This window comes from Chaetodon auriga, chromosome 5 (genome assembly GCF_051107435.1).
Source record: "Chaetodon auriga isolate fChaAug3 chromosome 5, fChaAug3.hap1, whole genome shotgun sequence".
In the NCBI taxonomy this organism is placed as follows: domain Eukaryota; kingdom Metazoa; phylum Chordata; class Actinopteri; order Chaetodontiformes; family Chaetodontidae; genus Chaetodon; species Chaetodon auriga.
The window spans coordinates 15,149,748-15,174,968 of NC_135078.1; the positions used below are offsets into that span (position 1 = coordinate 15,149,748).

A 25,221-nucleotide genomic window follows, 5' to 3' on the forward strand; every position below is an offset into this window, starting at 1 on the left:
GCACACACTGACTGAGCGTCTCATGAGTCAGTGGTTAATGGCAGCCTGCCCACAATTGCTTTAAGAGCATTGCGTAATCATGTATGATCGGAATCTACTAGAGGTGTGTGAATATCAAGTTGATGTTGGCAAAATACACCAAAAACACAGACGTCTGCCACAATAATTTTATATACAGCACAATATCAACATGGCACATCACAGTTCTGATTACAGAGATTACAAGAGAACACATATCAAACAAAACATCATTAATGTGGACAGTGCACGAAGCAATTTACATACAATAAATTATCAGAAAAGGAGGTGGACAGAAAACATACAGCCATTCTTTACAGAAATCACTTTTTTTTCAAGAATTTTTGGCACTTAAGTGAGAAAAATAACAATAATAGGAATATGTTCCTCTTCCAACATAGTGTGCATAGGTAGCCTTTCCATAAAACTATACATATATTTAATATTTAGTATATTTCTATGTTATTTAGATACTCACAATCCCTTATAAATATTATTAAAGATCACATGGAGAAATAATAGCACTCTATACATAGTTTGGGGAAAGATATTGGCTTCCTAAATATTTCCATTTTCTTGTAAGTGCTCATAGGAAAATAACAGCAATACTTCCCCTCCTGACTGACCTTAGGTCCCAGTGTTTGGGACACAAAGGTACCACTGCCATCAAACAAGTGCAACAGAGGACAAAAAGAATTACAGTAGAAGTAAAAACATGGGGAGTACAAGTATAAAAGCTGATTTACAAAGAACTTGTTCGCTAAAAGGCACAATGGTTTCATCACGCAGGAAGTGAACGATTAATGGCCACCACATACACTGATAAAGGCACATAAACTGTATCTGTGTATACTTCCTCCCTGCAACTATTCCCTCATTTCAATACTTGGGTTTTTCTAAAAAGTCCACTTATATCCATCGCATTTAGATGGGTGCAAACGCACATATACACAAAACACGTATTAGCAACAGATATATTCTTGTCGGTCCAGTTACATGTCGGGCAGCTTGCATTGCTCGCTTCTCTCTAAAGGTTCTCAGAGATAAACAATGTTCTCCTCGCCTGCTTCCTCCCCGTTCTGTCCTTCAAGGGAGAGATAAGCCTGTGGGGGAAGGAGGGGGGTAAGAGAGGGAGACGAGGAGTAGTCATCCTCATAGAGTCCTGTGACCTCTGACCTCCAGGTACCCAGGGATCGTCTGTCCAACGGTGGGCTGAAGTGTGCTGGAAGGAGCATAACAGATCATATTTTTTCCTGTATGTACAAAATAGACTCAAATATTTCATTGTGTTCCTATATGATGGGCATATTCACTAAATGGAGGCTTGACAAAAGGCTTGCTGTCCAGAACTTCATACATGGGAGGGAATACGAGTACACTTACTGTTGTTGGTCCTTTGCGGCTGTGCAGTCACTCTGCTGCTGAAGGGGTGGATGGAGTCATTCACAGGCCGGGGGCAGCTGTGGTTGTTACTGCAGTTTGTGTATGTGAGACCATCCGGAGGGTGTTTGCTGTGTGCCTGGCTCAGCAGGGTGTTCAGGCTGTTGTAGAGGCTGGCACTGAGGCCGAGGTTGGCGGTGTAGCCGGAGCTGTGCAGAGGGCCGTCGTGGTTCTTCCTCGGCGCAGAGAGCAGGTGCTGGTGCTGGTTGTTGTTGGCGGGCTGGTGGAGGTGGTTCTGCTGGAGGGAAGCAAGTAAGGCTGCTTCGTTCTCATACACTGAGCAGTTACCATCCAGGCTGCCTGAGCGGCTGTGGCTGGACACCTGGGACATTGAAACAACACACAGGTGACATTTTCATCTCCACACCACTCATTCTCTCCTTTCTCTGCATTACTGTACCTCCACCTTCCTGTCTCTGCCTCCTTACCTTGTATCCATCCAGTGGTATCGTAACAGGCAGGCTGCTCTGGCGGTTGTGCCTCCAGCTCTGCAGCAGCCTCTGCTGCACTTCAATCTTCTCCTTCTCCCTCTCCACACTCCTCTGGCCCTCCCTCAGTCGATCCAGATTTTGCTGATACTCCAGCAGTTGAGCCTCCAGCTCTTCGCGTTCGCAGCGCAGACGCTCAGCCTCCAGGAGGCATTGCTGCTCCCGCTGCTCCAGCACACTCTCCTGCTCACTCTGAAAGCACATATGGTACTTTAACCTCTCATTACATCTTCCTGTAGCTATGATAGTGTTTCAACACAACAGTGTGTTTAACAGAGTGTTAGATTTGACACGGTTGAAGGATCCATCCACTCTAAAACAATTTAACAGCTTTTGGTGATCTGCAAAAGTAATAAAAACACCACTTTCTTATAATTGCTGTGGTAATGTCAATAAGTTAAATGCATGGTGGAAAACAAAACACCAATAATAATAATAATAATAATAATAACAATGTACTTCAGAGAATGTATTCACGGATGGGATTCGGAGAATCAGTGAATGGGGAAGTGCATTGCATGTGTTGATGCTGTATATGGCATTGTGACATTGTCACTACACCTTCATAGTGAACGTGTTTCAGTTTGACACAAAGAAAGTAAAAAGCTGACACCATTTCACACGGACATTAGATGAGAGGAGACTCCAATTCGCTCACCAACAATGGCCTTCATGAATTCCTTTGCTCCCATATGCTGCATTTTATGTCAGGAATTATATAGAGAGTATTTACAGTATGTTGCAATGGTTAGACATCAGTTAGCTTTATATACAGGCAGAAACTCTGACCTGTGGTCAGAGGAAAAAGGAAGTTACAACATTTCACTAGAAAATGACATCTGAACTGAACTGCACCTTGAGAACTGCTTATATGAACTGCTACTACCTCATTCATAGGCCATAGGTTTTGTTCATATGTGACAGCCTTCACTTTTTATTTTTCTGAAATCGAATTTACAGTCTGTATCAGTGTCTAAATTCATTTCATGATTCGTTCAACAGTACAGTAAATCAGCTGATGGTGTTTCTGACTTTTTACCTTTTATTTGTCTTCATCAGCACGAGGCTTACCTGTTGTTTCTCTCTGGCCAGACACTCTTTGTCCCAGCGCTGCTGCTCCTGTTTCAGCTTCACATGGAGTTTCTGCACCTCATCCACCTGTTCTTTCTTCTTCTCTAAGCCCTTCTTTTCTACTTCCTCTTTCTTCTTATCAATGCTCCTCTGCTTCTCCTGCTCCTGGATAACAACAGAAACGCTTTAAATATTTTCTGTTGTTGTTTCAAAAAGAGGCAACTGAATTCTAGTCTAGTCTTCCTCAAAACAGCGGTACTGTATGCCGCAGGCCTGCATGTGGGAAAGATATTTATTCTAACATGAATATCATGTGACTGATACCAGACTGTTTTGGAGGGAAGTGAGGGTCCGGAGCTGAGGTTTTTCTCCCTCCTGGAGAAGGAGTTTCTGGACTTCATGGCAGCTGTGCTGGAGGGTTATAGCAGCCTGCCAACACAAGGAGGAGACACCTGATCACACTCCGGTTACCAATTATAAAATCTATTAAAATTGATCAAGAAATATTTAATATTATGGTTATCATGCATATCAAAAGCATATTGACTCTTTATTAATCATTATAAAACCTTAACATAGAGTTTTCCCCCAATAACCTCCTAATTACTGCTTATTGATACTAAGTAAGGAAGTTGTTGCACATTAATTACAATCTTAGTAATGCAACCCTGACCCTTAATAACCCTCACCCCATTTATTATCATTTTGTATTTATGTACAGAATACCAAGTTCTTAATGTTTAACAAAGCCAAAGATTCACACGTGCATTCAGTGACAGATACTGAAACTCGTGTCTTCTCTCACCTGCAGACTGTAGAGAAGCTGAGTCAGACTCTGGACGCTCTCTGCCACCTACAGAAAACTGTGTTACTACAGGGGAACATTAATGCACATTTATTTTACGATCAAACATTTCTCAGGAACTGCAGTGGTTGAACCTTTAACAGCATCCCTTTGGTGTCTCCTCCTCTTCTCAGCTCGACAGCAGAGCTCCACAGTATGCCGTCCAGCCCCGTCAGCTCGCTGTCCGATCCCAGAGAGGTGGAGCTCATACTGAGCGTGCTCAGATAATCCGCTGTAGCAACAAAAAAACATAAGATAAGTCCAAGAAAATGGTGGTTCACCCATGTTGGTCGGCAGTATGTGGGCATTTATGTCAGCTTCAAGGCAAGCGTCACAAAATGAATTCCAGGGTATATCTGTGACTCACGTTCAGTGGGAGACTCCTGGATGCTGCTGCCGTGGCTGTTGTAGCTGCAGCCCTCTGGTCCTCGGACTGGAGAACTCTGGCCTTGAACAGAAAGGCCATCACGAGCCTGCAGAATGGTCATCAGGTTCTCTGCTGCAGGGGAAGAAAATATGTGTCAAAACTCCAGATTATTCCCCGACCATGACAAGTGAACAGAAATCCAGAATACAACTCACTGTGAATAGTGATCGTATTTTTTAATTCTACTGGTTTGCATGTTCAGCACACTGTTCTAATTAAAACAAATCTTCAGTATCTATTTGTTAGTACTGATGCACTTTGCAGAGCTGTATCTTATTTGACTTATTTCGGCTGATTAGAGCTCAAGCTGAGTTTGGGCTGAGCTGGAAGGAAGCCACCAAACTAAATATACAGATAAGAATGATAAAGGTGCAAGTTATCCAGTGCCAAAAGACCTTCTTCAGAGCAGATATGTTGACTTTGTTACAGCAGGTAAAGCCAAACAAAAATTGTAATTGATGATTGTGATGAAAAGGGCCTTTAGGTGAAACAAAACTAGCAGGGGGATGAGGGAGATGTCAGTGAAGCATGTTCTGCTCATGGCAACACAGTCCTGAAAAGTAATATAGGTAAAAACACCAGTGTTGGTGTACTGTTGCTATGTACCGGGGACTTTAAGCAATGGATACAATTTGCTTAAGATAAATAAAAATAGAGGTGTAAAAACAGGGTTTCCTTGTATAGACTCTTGTGTAAATCCCCTATTTTGGGGAGGGCCCTGCATATAGAAGTGTTTGATACAGTGTTTCCCACATGTAGATCTTATTTAGGCTGACTGCCAAAACAGATTTCCCCCACCCAACACACTTTCTGTTTTTTTAAAGCTGAAAGTGATTATCAATAAATCTACCAGAATGGTGCACTCATGTTCACTTTTTATGTAGGTCACAGTCATTGTGATTATGACGAGTCGGTGTCTGTGCTTGTGAAACGCATTCTTGTACTGATGCGTGCCTGCAGCATCGTGCAGCCCATACAGGCGTTTTTTACCTTCTCTGAGCGCAGCTGTGAGCAGTGAGGAGGCCTGTCGTGGCATCTCACTGTCAATGTCCGGTTGTACCAGCAGGTGGCGATGTGGCACAGGCTCTGGCGAGCGGAGGGTTAACTCCGTGAGCTCGGCATAAAGCTGTAACTTCTCCTCCAGGCTGGTGCAGATTCGCTGGTCCTGACCCAACAGCGCCTCTACACAAAACAAACACAAAGATTAGGACTTAATGGTTCTATTAGAGAATGATGATGATGACGATGATGACGATGATGATGATGATGATGATGAACAGATAAAATGTGCAGGTGGGCACGCAAATGTTTTCTCACCTTGGAACTTAGTGATCTTCTGAACTCTCACTTCAGCCACCCGCCTGGCCTCCTCTGTCTCAGCACTTCGCTCCTCCTCCTCCTCTTCCTCAGGACAGCTGCCAGGTAGATCAGTAGGTTAGACAATAAGTAACACACACACATGCGCACATTAACCAGACACACACACATGCACACAGATTCTGAAGAGAAGCTCTGACATATGAGCACCCACACAGACAAACACTGTAAGCTTGACCTGACACACACACACACACACACACACACACACACACACACACACACACACACACACACACCTCTCTACAGCTTGTCGTATGTGCCTCATCCACGCATTCCTCTCGTCTCTGGTGGTGGTGTGAACTTCATACATCTCTGGTCCCACTGAGGAGGCGGAGATAAGGAACATCCCTCTCTCCTCATTGGCTACTTCTCGAACAATGAGCTTCTGCAGAGGGATGACGGGAGGCTTTTGGTCCTGAAAAAGCAAATAAAATGCACAAACATGGGTTAACGGATGGAGAGAAATGGACAGACAGCGGGACTGATTTCAAAGTGCTTTTCAGGTCGAGGCTTACCACCGCAGCAAATATAAAGCGCTGGTCTTTCTCTTGTAGGAAAACCAGAACGTCTGTGAGCAGGAGAGCCAAAGTATCTGAAAACAGAACAACAGAAACACGTGTGAACTGGTTGTCTGTTAAATTCAAAAGATCTTTGGGCACAAATGATCTCATACACACCTTTGAGACGTCCCGTGGCAGTCTTCCAGAAGACCAGCCCTTTATGCTGCAGATCCCTGTGTTTGCTATGCAGGTCCTGCTTGCGAAACACCTTGCCATTCTTCAGCTTGGCGAAGCCCTTGTTCTCCAGCCGAGCCAGCACTTCCTGAAGTTCCTGACACTTCTCATACTTACTTACAGTCAGGTCCACTGTGGTGATGATGTCACGGATCTGAGCCAGGGCACTTGACAGGTCAGAGTGTTCCTGGCTTCCCTCTGTGGGGGCAGAAAGGTCACATTAAAGTATATTTTACCCTATGCAAGACACTGTTTTCCAATTAGACAGCACTCAGCTCAGATAATTAGGCTCTTTATATATTCCATACAAAGCAGAAGTGATTAGCACAAGTCAGCTCTCTGCAAACACAGCAACTTTATACAGATTGGCTTTCTTTACCCATTAAATACTGAGTCATGAAAAGCAAATGTTCTGAGGGAGGCTATTTAAAAACAACATTATCTAACACTAAAAAGAAAAGAATGCAAAATTTATAATATTGTCTCACTTAACCAAAAAAAATCAGTTACACTTTGATGATGATCATAGTATCTAGTGTAGAAGCAAATCCCCATCTACACTCAAATGCTTTCATCCAGGGGGTAGTTCTCTACGACTGTCAGAGTACGATGAGAAAGGTCCCATTTCAAGCAGAACATTTTCACAGACTCCCTCATTGTAAATTTAATCTTTTCTTGTTTTAGGAAAACAATTGGGTCCTCTAGTCAAGCAGCAGCAGATGGAAGAGTGGTGGGTTGCCAGACCACCAAAACTGGCCTATGGGCCAAAAGCCATGTGAATGCAATGATGTCAGACTGGTTCGTTTCATCGTCACCCCAAGAACCGCCCTGATGCATGCCATGGGACAGATTCTTGACAAACATTTTGTTATGTAAGAACATAAAAATGTCCCTTGCCGTGCTCTTTGTGTTGTTGCTTCCACTGGGTATGCCACAGAAGAGTTGCTTATATTTTTGGTTTAGGAAACAGTAGAGCTGACGTACCTTGAGTGTACTGTAATATCCTCTCCAGCAGCACTGGGTACTTGGTGATGCGTTGAGTGACCAGCAGGATGAATTCAGGCACTTCCCTCCGCCTGACCAGAGAGTTATTGCTCTGTTGCTGTGAGCAGACAGGAAAGCATAAAAATGAAGACCGCATCAAGCAAGATATTTTCTATACAGCCCTCATTTACAAAAGCACCAGAGGTGTGGTTAAGGGGGCTTACTTTGACGAAGTTTTGGAGTTTTTTGTTTTGTTGCTGCAGCTCTTTGAAGACATTGACGGCCTCGGTGTGATGGCTGCAGAACTCTCCATACAGCTGCTTCATCTTCTCAGCATTTTCATCTGAGAACTGAGAAAAAAAAAGTCATAAGAGACTGACTATAGACCGTGTATCTTTGTGTGTTTATGTGCCTGAATGCGTCTTTGGCAACCTGCTGAAGCAGTACATCTCCGATCTGACGGATGAGGTAATTTCGGGGGTTCTCAGGTTGAGTTGCGGCTTGTCGGCGTTCCTGCAGCGCTCCAAACAGGTTTCTGTGAAAGAGCAGCAGAGGGTCCAAGCAGGGGAAGATCCGGGCCACACAGTCCCAGTCCAGCTGCAGCTCCTCCACCATGCCTCTCCTGAACACCTCCGACATGACTGTCAGGGTTTGGATGTGGTGCAGCTCCGTCTGCATCAGCTCTATATGGAGGCAGTGACAGTGGATTATGGCCTTTTACTAATTTGCCTATAGCAAAGGTGATTCTTTAGCTCCACCTACTCAGGTTTGACTCAACCAGTAAGATTTGCTTTACAATTACAGGTACAGCATGCATATTGCATACTGCTCATACAAAACACTGTATTAAGAGGAGGTGCCCCACCATAAATAACATCCTGCCGTTTAACGGTGCGCCTGTCGTGCTGCCTGCAAAACTCCGGAGTGACCGCCAGGCTCCATGACTCCACCTCAAGTCCCAGCAGGTCAGCTGACAGGTCGTTCAGTAGAGAAGCATCAACCGGATCTGCAGGAAGAAAAGCAACCTGGACAGTAATTCTCTATCTTATGGTTGTGTGGGTGTGACAGATTATGATGTGAGCTTGTCTTTCTCACCCTGTGCTGTGATTGGCGGCTCGGTTGAGGGGGGCGTCGCTGTGACCGGTGTTCCCTCATCAGACAATGAGCTGTTAGTGCAGGCTGTCACACTGCACTCACCATCCACCCCTGCTGCATCACTCAGCCGTCTGCACAGAAACAAAATCAGTTAGATCTGAACATGAGAGGTTTTTCTGTGTTTGCAAGGTTTTATTTATTCAGGCAGTTTAAATCAGATTTCAGTTTTTGGAGGCTGAAGTCACATTTGGCTGATATTTTGTGTCAGTATTCAAGCATTTCTCAGACACAAACTTAAGGCAGGCTGACCTACCCCTCCCATTCACTGATTAAATTATATGTATGTCTTAAAAATGGAAACAGTTTAATCTGGTTATATTCATAATTGAACAAATTCAAACATCATTCTGATATTGCCATCGTACCTGCTGTCTATAGAGATGGAGAGGCTTTTGGAGAGCGGGGCGACAGTTTCTTTCTTCTCTCTGGTCGTTGTGGGAAGTGAGGAGGAGGAGGAGAACATGGAGGCTGGAGAGTTGTCTTTCACAGAGTCTGGAGGAGAGGCCGAGACAATGAGCAGGAAAAGGAATCAGTCACACCTCGGAGGCCCCCCATTCTACAAATAAATACTTCACATGTCTGTTTTGCGTTCAGATGCTTTGTTTGTATTTACGTAGTCACTGACTGTAACAGTAACTACATTTCTCATCCTTCACTGTTTAACTGGGCATGCAGCCTGCAGTGGTGACGACATGTTCTAGTAACTGAAGCTGACTGTATTTGACCTTGACACCTTGGTCAGACATCAAACACTCCGTGAAGACACACAGCATCATGTCAACAAATAAAATGATCCTGTCAGTGCAGGAGAAACACTCAACCTTTGTACTCATGCACAAACACACACATAAACACGATCCAGGCCAGATCCCCCACTGAGATAGATTAAAATTTAACTTGTTTTACCAGGGAAAGAACAACAGGCGAGAGTGGGGGATGAGGAGCAATGGCTTTCTTAATCTGCTACAGAAGGAACGAGGGAGGACAGGTAAGAACTTAATCAAAGACCATGGGAGGACAATACTGGGGGGGGGGCACTCACTCTGTGGGAGAGACAAGGTCTTGCTTTTCATCAGCACTGCATTCCTCTCCTGCAGCTTCTGGAGAAAGACAGAATCACATTAACATCAGCAGCTGTAAACATCAAATTCAGTCGATACTGGAAACAATTTATGCCAAGATAAAAACATTATCTGCCCAGACACTCTTGTTATGTATAATCAGTTTGTGATGTTCGACACATTCCAGGAGGTCCTTTGTCATTGAGTGCTGGAATCTACTCTTCCTGTTGTACCCACTTCCTCTCTGCCTGCCTCTGCTTCAGTAACTGATTTATATCTTTCTTTGGCATTTTGCCTTTATTGGACAGCAGAGCAGAGTGGACAGGAAACACGAGGAGAGACAGAGGGAATGTCCGGCAACAAAAGCTTTGATTTAAAGGGGGGATGTTGCTGCCACACAGCACAGCTTGTCTGGACATTGTCGGCTGACTGTTACAGATTTCTAATATTTCCCAAAAAGGATGTGAACGCACTGGATTCAGAACAGCAGAGAGTTTAATGAAAGTAATAGCTGTAGCATAGGAACAACATGAGAGTGACAGATTTTCAGTTCAGAAAGTGTTAATTAAAGGCAACCCGTGGCATTTTTGACCACTATTGGCAGTATAGAGCAAAGCTGTTCGAGTGGGCCCTCACTGTGTTTGCACCATGCATACGCACAAGGACACGTGCAAATGGGTAAGCACACTGTGCTGATTTGAGACTCCTCTGCTGATTGATGGTGGTAACATGCCAAAAAAAATCTAAATGTAGCAACAAAGGCAGTGAAGAAGAAGACTGCAAGATAGTACTCCAAATTTGGAGTCTCCAAGCCCAAGCAGAATTAATTAATTTTCTCAAACTGACAAATCTCCTCCAGAGTTATAAAAGACATTGTTCACTGAGTAGCTCCAACTAAGACAAGTAAACAATGCAACAATACAGTATATGTGCCTTCAATGTGGAGACCTTCTCCCTGAGAGATTGTCAGACTCATGACATTCTTACATATAATTAAAATGACACCCAGTGTTTGTACCTGCGTTATTATCCAAGACAGCTTTTTCCCTTTAAACTAATATTTTAAATCATTCATTCAATCATTCTTTTTTTCTTTTTTTTTTGAGAAAAAATGAAGTGTGTGATGTTGGTGGTTACCTTTCCACAGGCTGCGACAGACTCTCGACAGTTTTTATGGACGTTCAGGAAACAGTCTACAGACAAAGGCAGATGAAATCCCAGTTAATTTCATCAGTTAACTGATAAGAACAAAACCACCACATCTCTGAACTCAGTGTCCAGATGGCTGTCGAAGCGCCCTGCTCCTCGTGATGGATGTTGACTTTGAGAGAGGAAGAACACTGACATCACGTCAAAACATCAAGGAAGCACGTGAGAGGAGATTTACAGAAATCCTAAACAGTTCAGCCACCACAGACACAAAAACAACAACAGTACTGAGAGTACAGCACTTACTGGAGCACTGCAGCAGCTCCTTCCCAGAAACAGACTTATCACAGGCCACACAGAGAGCGGGACCAGATGGAGACACAGGAACAAACTGGTGTCCATTAGTGGCTCCTGACTTCTCCTTTCCCTCCTTCACCTCTTTCCCCTTCACCTGAAACACAAGTAAATATTTTAAACTCACTCATTCGGCTAACGTTTACTGCAGCTAATGCCACAATATCACATAAACCTCCAAAGTAGAAATAACAGTGAGCAGCAGGCAGAATGTGGTGGTCGTCTTCTTGCTGAAACACACCTGTTAAAGTGGAGCTAGTCGAGATAAAGGGGCCTCTGAGTGAGATTGTCTGTTTACTTTGTTAAGGCCCATGGAGACTGGCTGCTGCTGAGGTGCTTCATCCTTGGGGGGTGGGAGGGCATCAGGGGGATTCCTCCGTATAAGTGTGTGATATTGCAGTGTTTATTTTCTTATCAAACTTTACAAGGAAGGCTAAGAGTGCATGTTTGTTTTTTGACTGTTCATGTGCATCGTGTGTCTGCACATACACGGAAACATGTTCTTGAACACACACAGCGCACGTGTTTATGAGATTAAGAGTATACTATGGAATGTGTTTTGGTTGCTCATGCTGTGTGGAGGGGGGTCTATGCATTATGTAAGAGGATATTTTCACTGTGTCCCGTTGCTAAGGCCTAAGGAGAGGGAATTTCTCCCTCACCAAATAAAGGCACCGTGCACAGACAATGGCTCCCCAGCACAGGAATCCTGACCTGGCCTGTCTGAGAGGTGCTAAAACTTTTACTGCACTACTCTGGGATGCCTTTAAGCTCTGGCTTTGCGTTTAATAAAGTTCATCTGTAAGGATTCAATCGTGTAGGTGAAATCTGAGCCAGCAGGAGTCATATTTTCCACTGCGCTGCCTCACCTTGGTCTTGTTGCGAGTGCTGGACATCCTGCTCTTGAGGAAGCTGAAGGTCCGGCTGACTTTGTACTTCTCTGACTCGACCTTAGACGGGATTATGTACTTGTCCCACTCCTCGTCCTCGATCCTGTTTCAATGTCAACAGTTAAGTCAGCAGCCATCACAGCTTCTCCCGTTATTTTGGCCCATAGAAGACTGCAGCATTCAAGGCCAACATGCACACTCCTAATAAACTAACCATAATTTCAGTACACTAGAGTTGGATAATCCAGTGCATTGGCATCATGCTGGAATGAAAGAATGTCCAGACAGTCTTCCAGGACCCCTGGTCTACAGACTATTACTCTTAACAACATGCTTGGCATGCTTGGAAGTCACTATGGACTCTAGTGGATACTATTTATAGTGTGACCTTGCCAAGATACAATTAATAATGTGTAAACTATTGACAGCAACTTATGCTGGTTATATGACACATTCAAAGTGAAAGGCAACATGACAGAACGTAAAGAAGAGAAACATGCGATGTCACATCAAACCTAACACTGTGACCCGACATAAAAAGTGTTAATATAATCTACTTCCGAGGGTTCATACATGACCAAATACAGCTGCAAAGAATCCATGTGGTTAATGGGTGAGTTGGGGAATGGTTTTACAACGGGGGTTAGAATGAGTTACGACACTCATGCATGGCTGCGAGGCCGTTCTGGTGAAAACATACTCTTTGAGGAACTCTGTGAGGGTGAGATGTTGGAGCGATGCGCTGCTCTCCTCCTCTGCTGACTGGGCCCGCTTACGGAAACCCAAAACCCTGCATGGATATAACACACCTCAGACTGGGTTGCTGCTTTTGGCTCATCGGGGGACTCAAAATGTTAATTATGTGATCAACTGTTAGAGTCTACAAACCATCTCTGGGCCTAATACAGTGTGTATGGAAAAGAAGGATGACTACGGGTTATATATGTGGATAGTCACAGGGATTTTTGTGCTAAAGACAGTTTTAGTAAACCATAAAATGTATTAGCCAATGTTTAAGACAGAGGCAACATCCACATTTTGTTACCATTAGGTGAAAACTGATGTGAGTCTGATCAGGTTGGTGTTGTGAATACTGTAGTATTAATATGATCTACTCTAATACAATAATGTGATGGTCGGATATGATGATCTAATTGGCTAATATGATCTTCTAAAATGTTTCCTCTGTTAGCAATGCATGGTTATTAGCAAACAAAATGTATTAGCACATGAGAAATGTATGAGGCAATGAGATCAATGAATGAGATGAAATCAGCTGTGAAATGAATATGGACTGTGGCACTTATAAGATGAAAACAAAAGGAGCACAGTTTGTCACATAGCAGGATTGTAAAGCAAGTGTTAATTCAGTCCACTTCTTAAAATCTATCCAGAATACATACTACAATATGCACATACTACAAATGAAGTATCACTGATGTGGTCTAGACATCAGTTTGATGTTTCTGAGGTCTGGAGTCCAGACCTGTTTACTCAGGGTTATTTTGAGGTTGCAATCAGAGCGTATTCTGACCCCGGCCTTGCAACAGGAAGTATGTCACATCCTGCACACTCAGACCCCAACCACAGGTTTTATACAGGAGATACACGTGCAAACACACACATACACACAGGCAGGCCCATCTAAGCCAATCTCTACCCACTGTTCCACAATGATGACTAAAAAAGGGAGGAACATGTGGGTGCTGAGTACAGCTGAGCGTATTGCTTCTGATCTCACGACACAGCACACTGGTTTTACCTCTTTTCTCTGGGAGTCTCAGTCAGGCTGAATGCTCTCTGCTCTGTAAGGTAGAGGAACAAGGACAGGCAAATGAGTAAACCAGAAATACATGTCAATAAGAGTGAAGACATCATAAGCGATTAGAAGCGAATCAGCCAAGTTAAAAACCATCATCCCCGATCAGAATTGAGTTAGAGGCAAGTACAAGAATCTCTGAAACAATCTGGACCCAGCAGACCCCTACAGAGAGAGAACAAACAAAGCACAAGAGTTTCGTCTTGAAAAGCCAGATGACACCGAAGACGGAAAATCAAACCAAGAGGGAAAGTATGTACCCAAATCGAAGCAAAACAGATCCCTCAGAGGATCTATGAGAGTTACGAAGACAGTATTTTTCCAAAGCCTCAGGATATTAAAAAATGCGCTGTCTTAAAGATTCAAACCTGAACTTGTCAGTCACTACAGAAAAGTGTGTTTGGATGACGATTGTTTTATTAGTGAGAGAAAAAGTCTTAATGTCAAGCTTCGGAGAAAGTCTGCTCTTGATCTCCCAGCAATTCAGTCATTTTTTTTCTCAGAGACAGTGGTTTGTGCATTGCACATTACGAGAGCTGCACTCACCGCCAAACACAAAATCTCACCACAGATATAGAGCTGCACAACTCGGGCCACAATGAGAAACATTGTTTTACAAAGTTGTGTGATGTAAATATCTGGGGAAATCATTTTCAATCACTCCAGTTCTTCCATTCTGTGTAAATATACTTTTAAATTACACCGGGTCATGAAAAGTATAAAGACACCAGATAGACCTTATAGTCATGATAACCTCCAGTTTATCCCACGGTTCACCAGAAAGAGCGAAGAGACGCACTGAAGTTTAATCACAGGCCAACCAGCAGTGAATAAGTTGCTGTTTCTCACGTTGTGCTTGTACTTACTAACTTGGTTGAGACGAGAGAGGGATTTAGAGAGAGATAAAGCTTGAAGTAGAGAACGACTGCTGCTGCTGAATGCACCATCTACACAGGACAAAGCATGGCCTTAATGCAGCGCACTCCCTTGTATTCATAAACACACACGAGTAGCCGAGACTCAACACACATATGGGTATTTAGAGGTACAGCTGATTTATGACACCTGTCTGGTCTTGCCCACGTTAGACATGTGGCACATGTGTTCATTCAGCTGGCTCCTGTGAACAGAAAGGTCATGGGGCAAAGGGTCAAAGTTCACCCACCTTCTGCCAGGTCGCCGATGGTTGCGTCTCGGTTTAGCAGCGGCCGTGACGGCTTTGCCTTGGGGGAGGAGTAGGAGTAGGAGCGCAGACGAACCTCGGCCTCCTCTGGGTTCTGGGTGAGGGAGCAGATCAGAAGGAATGGATCAGGCAGAGCCATGAGCAGGACAGATTCTCTCCGAGCTGTTGACAGTGTGGGCTTATCAACTGATGACTGCCCATTGTAGTGCTTTACTTTGCTTTTACTGTGTCACATGAGTTTTTAATGTTTTATTGTGCTTGCAGTGCACTTTTACTATAAAATCTGCTGCCAGAAATGTTTTAATTGCAACAATAAATGAAAGAATGACACATCAGGTCTGTTCATCACATCACATCACAGTGGAAACAGACTCTAACAGGGCGTCAACGGGAATCAGACACTTACATTGAGTTCTTTTTGAAACCTTTTCAAGTTAAATTTTAACAAAGTTTAAGGCAGATTTTTGAGCAAATTCTATTTTTCCTATTCAAGGATTGCAGGTAAGTATATAGTTAAGTAGCATTCACGTGGCCCTGTGCAGAGGTCGGTTTGATACAGGAACATAGTGATGAAAGTGAGTTAGTGTACATTTTGCCAACAGGTAAGTATAAAGTAAAAAGACAGTATTAGGTTCAGTTGTTGGTTTCTAACATCAGAAATATGGACTTCCACACAGAAATGCTTGAGGGGACACATTCAAATTTAAGGCAACTTAATGACTTTTATGGCCAAATATTTAGTAAATTGGAAATAAGGCATTTTAAGGCTTTTTAAGGATGTGAAGGCATCCTGGCTAAGACACAGGTGACCTGCTCATCTGTCAACTGAAGATTAAACTGTGTGCGATTAGTAAGAATGACCAAAAACATTTACATGTTCAGTCTAAAGGGCAACATATAGGTTGTAAAGACAGTGTTTCAGTTGATTGTTTGGAATAAAGAAGGGAGAGTTCCAGGCTGTCGCAGGCCACGTGAGAAGTTCCACGAAGAAAAGTTTAATGAAGGCGTACCTTGGTGGACTGCTGAGTGCTGTCAGAGTGTGTGCAGTTAGAGTCTGGTGAGGTGTCGAACGAGTCCCTCTCCTCTCCTGAGCTGGACTGCAGGATGGACTGCTGCTTTGAAGACGAGCAGGGGTACAAATGTCCCAGTAGGTCCTCTTCTCCACTGTCACACTCAAGGCTAGGACTAGTTACACACGCACATACACGCACACAGATGATAAAACACAAAAAATTCATTGGCCAGTTGCTACTTCAGTCTACATGATTACAATCCTGCTGATTGCCAACGGTGGTATGTAAGTTTGATCATGATGCCTCCAACTGTCCCATTGGGGAGGCGTCAGATTTAAGTCCTAAACTCAGCACGCTACAACATAACGTGCTGAGTCTGTGTCCATGACGACCTCCACCATTTTGCACAGCTAAGTGCACATGATCTCGATCTTGAAAACCGCCATGGATGGTCATCATGGCCAAATCCAGGCTATAATCAGGGTTTAAACTGTGCAGCATTTTGCCAGCTTCAGTGCGCACAGAGGAGACCCTGCAGCACTGAGGAAACTGGAAGGAATGTTCAGCAACTTCAACACACAAACAGCTCAATTGTGTCCAGGCTTCCTGTCACTTTCCGCACCTTCGCTGACTACAATCGCTGCACAAAATGTCAAGAAATGCTGTTGCTGAAATTCCAAACAGATGATGCTTGGTTGTCTTAGTGGGTTAGCCACAGGCATGTTTTCGATGCGTGTCAACAAGATCACACAACAAAATTTATAATTTGTGCACTGATTTATAGTGTTTATTCACCCACTTTATCGGAAGAAAACTCAACCAGATGTGAGGCAGTGACATTAGAATTTCTGCAATTAAGCATCATAGTTCACAGTTTGAGTACCTTTGATTTTTTTCATCCAATAATTCACAGTAATAGCGTCCTACCTCAGGCCCCGGCTTGCGTCTGTTAAGCTGCATCCTCTGCGATTCAAAGCAGGAGAAACTGGCAGGCACGGCTGTGCCTGACGCTTCTGTGCTCCCTCGAACAAGCGGAAGGGGGAAGCCAGTGGGGAGGAAGGAAAAGACGGGGAGGAAGCAAAGGGAGAGGGGGGAGAGACGCAAGGGGACGGCTCCCTGTGATTCTGCAGGCCACGGCGTGTAAGCGGTGAGGACGGGTGCCAGTTCTGGGAACGGCTCCTTGAATCAGGGGGAGTCATGGAGAAGGAGTCCCAGCGTGGGCTGCCGACATGGGGTGCAGGGCTCACCTCCTCCTCCTCCCCTGGAGAGCGGTATTTAATGTCAGCGTCATCCACCTGGAACAGAGAAGTGAGAGAGTGAAGGAGCCATTCCATGGGCCAATTTGTAGCTGTTGTAATGGAACATTTTACATCATATGAGGCAAGTCTGTTTTAGCTTAATGTTCTAAACTATATGACTGATGTACAGAATATGTTTTAACTTACACTGCTTAGAGAGAAACACTAATTTCATCCAGACTCACCTGGTCCACCAGCATAGTGTTGGCATACACTCGGTCCTTGCCATGTATCATCGCTGACAGTCTGGCAGCTGCGGCCAGAGTCGGGGACGAGGCCTGGCTTTCCCTTATGGACTGGCTTTTCTCTACAGAGATGGAGGTGGAGAGAGCCACAGAAAGAGAGAGAGAGAGAGAAGGGGGGGATTTTTCAATATTACATTTGGTTTCCACAGCAACGCCTAATAACTTCTCACAAACACGGGAAGTGACATAGACATCCTGGCAGTCGCATGTCATTGTTCAGGACCAAGAGCCTCCATATGAGTGTGTGTGTCTGTGTGGCTCAGTGCACACACACGTGAATGGGTGTGCATGGAGTGGTGAGCGGGCATCTGTAGGCATGTTTCTTCCCCACCCTGCCTTCAATGCGGCGGCTGAGTGGAAATAGCTCCCGGTGAGCACACAGTAGCATTGAGAGGAACCCTTTGGACACAGTGGAGTCACTGTGAGCAGCAGCCTGGCTTCGCTGTTAAACAGGGGAAAACACTCCTGCTCTCAAAACACACGCCGCTCCCTCTGGGATGTTGCACAAAACACAGGCTCTCCACAACACAATTTCTTGGAAAGTATTTCAGGTTAGCAAACAGCCTACAGCCATGAGGCTGAACGTTACTCGCCACAACGCTCAACTGTGACAAACCTTTGATGACACAGATGTTATATTGTTGAAGCCTATTTGCTGAATTTAATGAAATATAACAAAATAAACAGTGAACAATTTGTGGTGGTGAGATTAGAAAAAATAAACTGATATACTAGTGCAACTCAGCACCATGTAAATGTCAAAGGAGATTTAAAATGAACACAGTATTTACAGTTTGTGATGTGATGCACACACTATATTAAACTGCATGTCCGTGTACGACGTAGAGTGCATGAATAGATGCATATGATATACATCCATGATGCACTGTCCTGACTATAACTCGACATGGAACTGAATATGCGTTTTAAATTGGTGGGAATACTGACTGACAATGAAGGTTTGGGATCATGTGATATGACCAAAAGCTCCAGAACACAGCAGCTACTAAATGGACCCTGAGGTGTTTCCTCAGTCAAGAATGAACTATGAAACTCAAAGGTTCAGACTCATGTCACTCACTGTGATGCCTGAGTGTTTTTGTTTCTCCTACTGTTCCTGCTACTAGTCTACAATCAGTGGCGAAACGTGTCTCTGTCTCTTCCACGATGAGTTTGTCGCTGTAGGTTTGCTGAACAGTAGCGCAAAACAATCTTCAGAAGTAAGATATGATCCAGTCTAGAAAAACCCCTTTTATCTGGCACCAATGTTAAAAGCTTATCATTGATCTTTTAAGTGTCTGAAATTTTTAGGCCTCAAACTCCAGCCATAACCAATCGACATCACCAAATTACAAGGAACTCACCCTGCAGCTACTCATGAACGCTTAAAAATAAATGTCCCCTCGGTGCTCCAGCGGAGCAAACAGAAATAGACTGTGGTTAAATTCAGCAGTCACAGGTATGACAGCATTAAGCATATGAGGTGCAGCAATGATCTCGCAATCTGCAAAGCTTTCACTGGAAAAAAAAAGAACCTCTAACCACATTAGCAACCGGTAGTAACAACGCAGTACTCATCACAGTAACCAGAACAAGCAACCTCATTAGCTCCACTATAATACTATTATTCCTAATGAGAGTCTCACCTTATGCTGGTCAAGCCATGCCTGCAACAATGCCAGCAATGCAATATCATGTGTTTGGCACCGCTGATTCCACCTCACCTCCTCATGCAGATATTAACCTGAGACATAACAGTCCTCTTTAAAAAGCGGCTGACCCATAGCTTATACTTAGCTGCCAAGCTGCAAGCACTGCAGAGGAGAAGAGAAGTCCAGCATTTGTAGCAGAGAATAAATCAGACCAACAATTGGCTGTGCTTCCTGTAGGCGGTGAGCCCAATAAATCTGAGCGGCAACAGGGAGACATTGATGAGGACACCAGATGATCCCTGCTCCATCCAAATGTAAAGACATGGACACGCTGAACCGGTGCAGGATGCGAAGTTCTTGAACTGCATCATATCTCTCAGAACCTGAAGGCACTTTTACTTACTGCAGCCTGAAATCAACAGAAAACAGCACAATATAAACATGACAACCTGTTCTCCTGTTGCTAATAACTTCTGAATCCTCTTAGTTTCATTATACTGTATACGAACCTGAATCCAGATCCATGACACAGTCATGCTAGACCTTCTACTATGCATCATAGGATTAGTTTTAGCCCAACATCAAGTCCAGAGAGGGGGTCAGATCTTGGATGAGGGTCAAACCACTGTTTGAAAGCAGATACTGTTTCATAAAACTCCACTTAAGGAGCTTGACAGACAGGACTAATAGTTAAGGTTCTGGGCCAGGTCCAAAGCCACAGCTGGCCACCACGGGCTCGATCATTCACACACCTCTGACCCATAAACACCGCCTCAGTGAACATTACTGTCAGGCGCTGCGATCTGTGTTTAACATCAGTTACGGGGGGAATAACAGAGAAGAAGCGGGGAGTTCATATTACTAACAAGTTAGAGCTGCACAAAATCAATCTTTGTGCCGGAGAAGCTGTCTTTATCGCTGAGGCAGAGAGGGCTGTCCACAGGTTGCCATTTCAAAGAGGGTTTTAAGGAATGCAGAGCAGTGCATGGGGCTATTTGTGTAGGATTTTGCTCACAGAAGGTATATTTGGATGTGATGTGATATTCAGAGCATGTCCCTGAGCGAGAGCCAGCCCTATACAGTAGCAGCGCCTAGAGCAGCAGCAGTGAGAAAAAGAGAGTTCGAGCTTTACAGAGACCCAGACAAAGACCACAGTCACTGCCAGGTTTCCAGACCAGGGCAGTTAAACACAGAGAGTGACCCTTCAACCCATGCACACCCCTGGGAGAGGGAGATCGCGGAAGGCAGGATGGAGGGGGGAGAGTGGGGGTTGTCACAAGGGCTCTTTCTCAAGGTTTTCTCTCTTTGGAAGCTGAGCTGAAAATGGCAAAACAAAAAGTTCAAGACAAACAGAGCATCATAAGTGCCTCACTAAACAACTGTCACTTTGGAGAGAGCTGGGAGAAATTAGGAGCACAGTGAAACAACAAGCCGAGTCTGAAAGAATCACAGTGGAGCGTGTTATTACCTCATGAGAGGGGAGAGGTAATTATTCGACTTCAGTGCTCATGGAGGGCCGTTTAAATCATTAAAACAATTGTCCACCAAAATCCACAAACCCACTCTGAGTTATGACACCTGCGGTCAAACATCCCGGTCCAAGCATCACATTGTGCGTTCTCGCTGTGTTTACATTTCAGTGCGTCACCCGGGCCGAGAGATCCAGGAAGAGGTAAACTCAGAGTGAGCGGCGATCAGTCCTCAGAGTGGAGAAATAAACTTGTGGCTCCAGCACACCTGAAATCACATTTCACTTTACAGGTGCATTGCTAAACCAGAGCTGCTTTACTTCAGATTCTGACTTCTGAAAATGTCTTGCATCCATTTGGAGAATATTTAGTCACTTTATGGAGTTCATATAGCGCCGCTGTTTCTGTTTCTCTGACTTGCACAAACGGGCTGTGTGTATAAAAAATTTGCTGATGTCAATCACAATTAAGACGCAATAACATGGATAATCTTGCAGAGGTTTATGGTGAAAGATGAGGAAAAGAGGACTGGAGTTGAGCCATGACACAGACATGGCAGTAACTCGATCTTCCTCTGTGTCTCCCTCTCTCTCGCTCTCTCTCTTCCCAAAAAACACACACAGTCACTTGCACACAGGCAGCGAACTGTTTAACCATTCTGGTTGAATTTGCACTATTTTAAGCATTCTGCTCAGCTCTCCCATGACTAATGATGAAGCTACAAAGTTGTACGCCAAGTTTAAGCACCAGGATTAATTTGACTTTGGTTCAGTTTCTCATAAGAACACAATAAACCGCGGCAAACATTGAGCTTGAGCTCCAAGGACACTTCAGTGACACATAAACAAAAACTGATTATGACAGGTGCCTGAACGTACATACATGAGGGCACATTAATCACATGGACCCCATCCGTCACATGAGGCCACGACTCCTCCGCGGGGTTCATTCACGCTCAAAAGAGCCAGAGGATGTCCAAAGCCCCAAACCACTCAATCAGCCTCGAGCAGACGTCTGACATTCCCCAACATACTGTCAGATATCAGGTTACATCACTGGCAAATATGCAGTTATCTCACTCTGATTGACTCGCTGCTGCTGCAGAGGAGGTCTGTGAATAAGCATGTGTAATGGGAACAGTCTAATTTTAACTGTATTGTTCCACAGCGAGCAGTGAGACGTGTCTGCCAGGAGGGCAGTTTACCATCTGTAACATGAGAAAAGAGATGCGACTGAGAAACAGTCTGTGTGGATGCCAGTTAGCCGCTTTCTGTCTGACCTTCATCCACATGTATCTAATGTCTGTCAAACTCTGCAGCAGTAAACGCTTTGTCTACGACTGTCTGCGAGGAGTATTTATGAAATTAAAAGCAGCCTTGTTGACTTTAACGGCTACTCATACAACAAAGAAATAACTGTCAGTGTGACAGTATGGAAAGATAATTCCTCTCTCAATGAATAAATCAAGATTCCCGTTTCTACTAATTACAGTACCCCTCAGTGTTACCTTTTTTACCCGTCTTCCTGCGCATCCTCATCTTCGGAAACGAGGGCCACGAGTAGTTGAACGGAGAGTCCGAGTCAGAATCCATGATTTGCAATCTTCAAGAAACTCTTCATCCAAACAGCTCAGGGTGTTTGATAAAGAAATGAACAGCGCCTCAATTTACATCCATTTCCCAATGACTGAACAGACTAGCTGCAGTGTTCACTCTCCTTTTTCCAGAGCCCCACTGTAGACAGTTTGACACTTCAGGAGTGAGCCAGCATGTTCGCCTCTGTCTCCCCCAGCCACCCCTCCCCCTAAAATCCACCCCTTCTGGCTCCACAGCTCTGCCCCCAACTGTCCGACAGAGCCGGGACCGAACCCTGTCACCCTCTGCTCCTTTTCTTGAGTTTCCTCCCTATCTATCACTTTCCTGTCTTTCTGACTGCTCTTCTAAAATCTGTGCCAACCTTTGGGTCTCCAAGTCTTTCTCTCTCCCCCCTTGGTCACTCATCTACCACACACAGTATGGAGGGAGGGAGAGCAACACATGCTGGCAGGAGCAGGGGGAGGAGTGTATTGACGGCCGGAAAGAGTGACTGAAGGAGGGAGAGAAACAGAAAGAGACAAAATCAAACATAGGAGTGACTTCAGAACCTACAGCGAAAACAAACACGAGGGCAGACAGCTTCGCGGAGGTGAGTCTCAGACACGGGAGAAATCATTAACCCTGTGAGTTCATGATTGCTTCAGAGATACGCCAGGCTGCAGAGCTGCACACTCCACACACTCCAAGGTACAAGCCATTCACCCCAAATATGCCTGATGCCACGTCTGAAGAGAGTCCTTCTCCATCACTCCATTCTCTCTGTCTCTTTCTCTATATTTTAGCATGTCAAAGCCAAGCTGAGGGGAAAGGGCTTTGGAGTGTGGGGGGTGGAGAGGGTGGTGGTGGTGGTGGTAGACTGCCAGGTCAGCAGCCTCACCATGGAGACAGCAGTGAGAGCCGCTGCTGTTTTCTTCTTCCATGCCGTTTTTTTTTTCTCCCCCTTGTCCTCCTCTTGCCAACTTGCAGGAGTGCAGCGCTCCATTTGCAGCAGCAAGGGTACAAGTACATTTGGCTAGAGGTGGTAAAAGTGAGAGAATGGGATCGTGAAGGGGTTTTAAGAGACAAATCGGACAATGGCACCCTGGAAAGATGCCAAGCGTGGGTTTGTAAATGCACGTAAATTAAGGAATGCGATAAAAAAAAAGAGAGAAAACGGGATGAGAAGGGTTTTGTAGGCAGAATATATGCAGAGGAGGTACACTCAGACTATAGAAAGTAGTTTCTGTGTGTGTGTGTGTGTGTATGTGAGTGTGTGTGTGGGGAGGGGTGATAGAGGGTGTTGGCACTGTACTCGTGAACATTAATGCTGCCTTTGTGGGGTCTGTGTGAGGTTTAATCCTTTTTTCCGTTCTCCAATTAGATCCCTCAGCCGGGGTCGGAGACTCTTGTTAGCGTTCCTGGCATTGCACTCATCGTCTGTTGTCACCCTGCCAAACTATCCATATCATAAATCCCTTTCTCTTACCCCCCCATAACACACACACACACACACACACACACTGACCCACCATTCTCACACTGCTCCACTCTCCTCTCCCCGGGGATATTAACAAGCTGCTGGAAAACTACATTCAGCAAAGCCCTGGCAACCCCCATTCAGCCACACCACCCCCCTTTTTTTCACTTCCCCATACCCCCTTGCCCCCTTCAGAGCGCTCTTCCCCACTGCACTCTCCCTCCCAAACACACAAATGCACAGAAACACTGACAACACACACACACACACACACACACACACACACACACACACACACACACACACACACACACACACTGACCTCCTTCCCTTCTTCAGCTATGGACAGCAGAGCTCCTCAGGATGAAGTGGCCTTTGCTGTTTGTTCACTAAACTCACATTAAAATGCTGACCTGGGAGGGTGGGACCCGGGGGCACGAGTGCATAAGTCTGTCTGTTTGTGTGTGTGTGTGTGTGTGCGTGTGTGTAGGTATTTGGGGGAAGTGTGTGTTTTAGGTGGGGTATTTGAATTTTGGGGGCATCAGAAGTGCAGGGGTGGGGGGAAAGAGGAAGGAGGCGGAAAGAAGGAAGGCGTGAGAGAGAAAGTGTCCTTTTTTCTTAAAAAGTCTGAACTATAACTCTTACATTGTAAACGTTGCACAACCTGCTGTGGCTATGTTGTATTTCATTACATCCATGCTAATAAAGTCACAGTAATGTGATTTGGAAAGAGGAAAGAGCTGACACGATGAAGACGGGGGGAACATGACAGCTAAACTCAAAATTCCTCATCCCTTGCTGAAGCTACGGGTACAGAAGTTCTGTCTGTCTATTTGATGACGCATTAGCTGAAGTCAAGCGTCCGTATCGCATGTGACAAAAACAGGACTGGAATCCCACTATCTGCTTCACTTTTACTTAAAAAAATAAAAACCTGCCGGTCACCCGTAATGCCCGACGGCTCAGGAATGTCTAATGAGGAACTGAAATTCCTCAAGGGTCAAATAAGCATTGTAATCCTGGAAGAACTACATGTATAAAACCTGAGTCATTTTCAGTCTGAGCTGCTTGTTTTTATTCAAACATGGCATTGAGGGGAAACTTGGAGAAAACAGGATTCGAGTGACCAGCGTTATTCGTCTGAACCACAAAAAGAGCTTGATGGGAGTGATTGAGGTCACGGGCAGGGAGCCTTCAAAGACAACACAGAAAATATGAAAGCCCTCAACCAGCTAACAAACACACTCACAAACACACATATGCACACTATACAAAATGGCTAAACCATATAGCATGGAAAACAACACCAGCCACAGGAAGCTCAGATTGTAGATGTCCACTGCCAAGTGTTATAAAGCCGAAGCCTCAGCTTGTAACCGCAGCATTCTTACACTGAGGCATCGGTCTGCTCTGCAGCAACACGAGCCAATTATTAACCCGCAGGATGTTCCCACTCTCAAATCCTTCCCTTCCCGTCCAGAAGCAGATCAGAGTGA

At 44.7% G+C, this 25,221-nt stretch overlaps 1 protein-coding gene across 4 annotated transcripts in view; it reads right to left on the minus strand.

The window, feature by feature from the left end:
• Positions 1-154: 154 nt before the first annotated feature.
• Positions 155-25,221, minus strand: part of LOC143321273 (rho guanine nucleotide exchange factor 28-like) — a 37,054-nt gene continuing 11,987 nt past the window's right edge. The window contains exons 1-30 of one of the 4 annotated variants that reach the window (XM_076731532.1): positions 22,182-22,313; positions 17,494-17,615; positions 16,938-17,305; positions 16,008-16,182; positions 14,980-15,091; positions 13,758-13,800; positions 12,696-12,785; positions 11,975-12,098; positions 11,058-11,202; positions 10,740-10,795; positions 9,584-9,641; positions 8,907-9,033; positions 8,482-8,612; positions 8,252-8,392; positions 7,819-8,069; positions 7,611-7,736; positions 7,387-7,504; positions 6,346-6,600; positions 6,184-6,260; positions 5,905-6,083; positions 5,606-5,703; positions 5,279-5,470; positions 4,229-4,360; positions 3,957-4,093; positions 3,823-3,870; positions 3,342-3,446; positions 3,018-3,182; positions 1,887-2,138; positions 1,402-1,780; positions 155-1,240 (exon numbers count right to left, since the gene is read on the minus strand). In XM_076731532.1, the coding sequence (XP_076587647.1) occupies positions 1,056-1,240; positions 1,402-1,780; positions 1,887-2,138; positions 3,018-3,182; positions 3,342-3,446; positions 3,823-3,870; positions 3,957-4,093; positions 4,229-4,360; positions 5,279-5,470; positions 5,606-5,703; positions 5,905-6,083; positions 6,184-6,260; positions 6,346-6,600; positions 7,387-7,504; positions 7,611-7,736; positions 7,819-8,069; positions 8,252-8,392; positions 8,482-8,612; positions 8,907-9,033; positions 9,584-9,641; positions 10,740-10,795; positions 11,058-11,202; positions 11,975-12,098; positions 12,696-12,785; positions 13,758-13,800; positions 14,980-15,091; positions 16,008-16,182; positions 16,938-17,305; positions 17,494-17,615; positions 22,182-22,266 (4,476 nt within the window). In that variant the 5' untranslated portion in view covers positions 22,267-22,313 and the 3' untranslated portion in view covers positions 155-1,055. Of the gene's footprint in view, positions 1,241-1,401; positions 1,781-1,886; positions 2,139-3,017; positions 3,183-3,341; positions 3,447-3,822; positions 3,871-3,956; positions 4,094-4,228; positions 4,361-5,278; positions 5,471-5,605; positions 5,704-5,904; positions 6,084-6,183; positions 6,261-6,345; positions 6,601-7,386; positions 7,505-7,610; positions 7,737-7,818; positions 8,070-8,251; positions 8,393-8,481; positions 8,613-8,906; positions 9,034-9,583; positions 9,642-10,739; positions 10,796-11,057; positions 11,203-11,974; positions 12,099-12,695; positions 12,786-13,757; positions 13,801-14,979; positions 15,092-16,007; positions 16,183-16,937; positions 17,306-17,493; positions 17,616-22,181; positions 22,314-25,221 lie in introns of those variants that run through there. The other 3 variants (XM_076731530.1, XM_076731533.1, XM_076731531.1) reach the window with 3 other exon arrangements.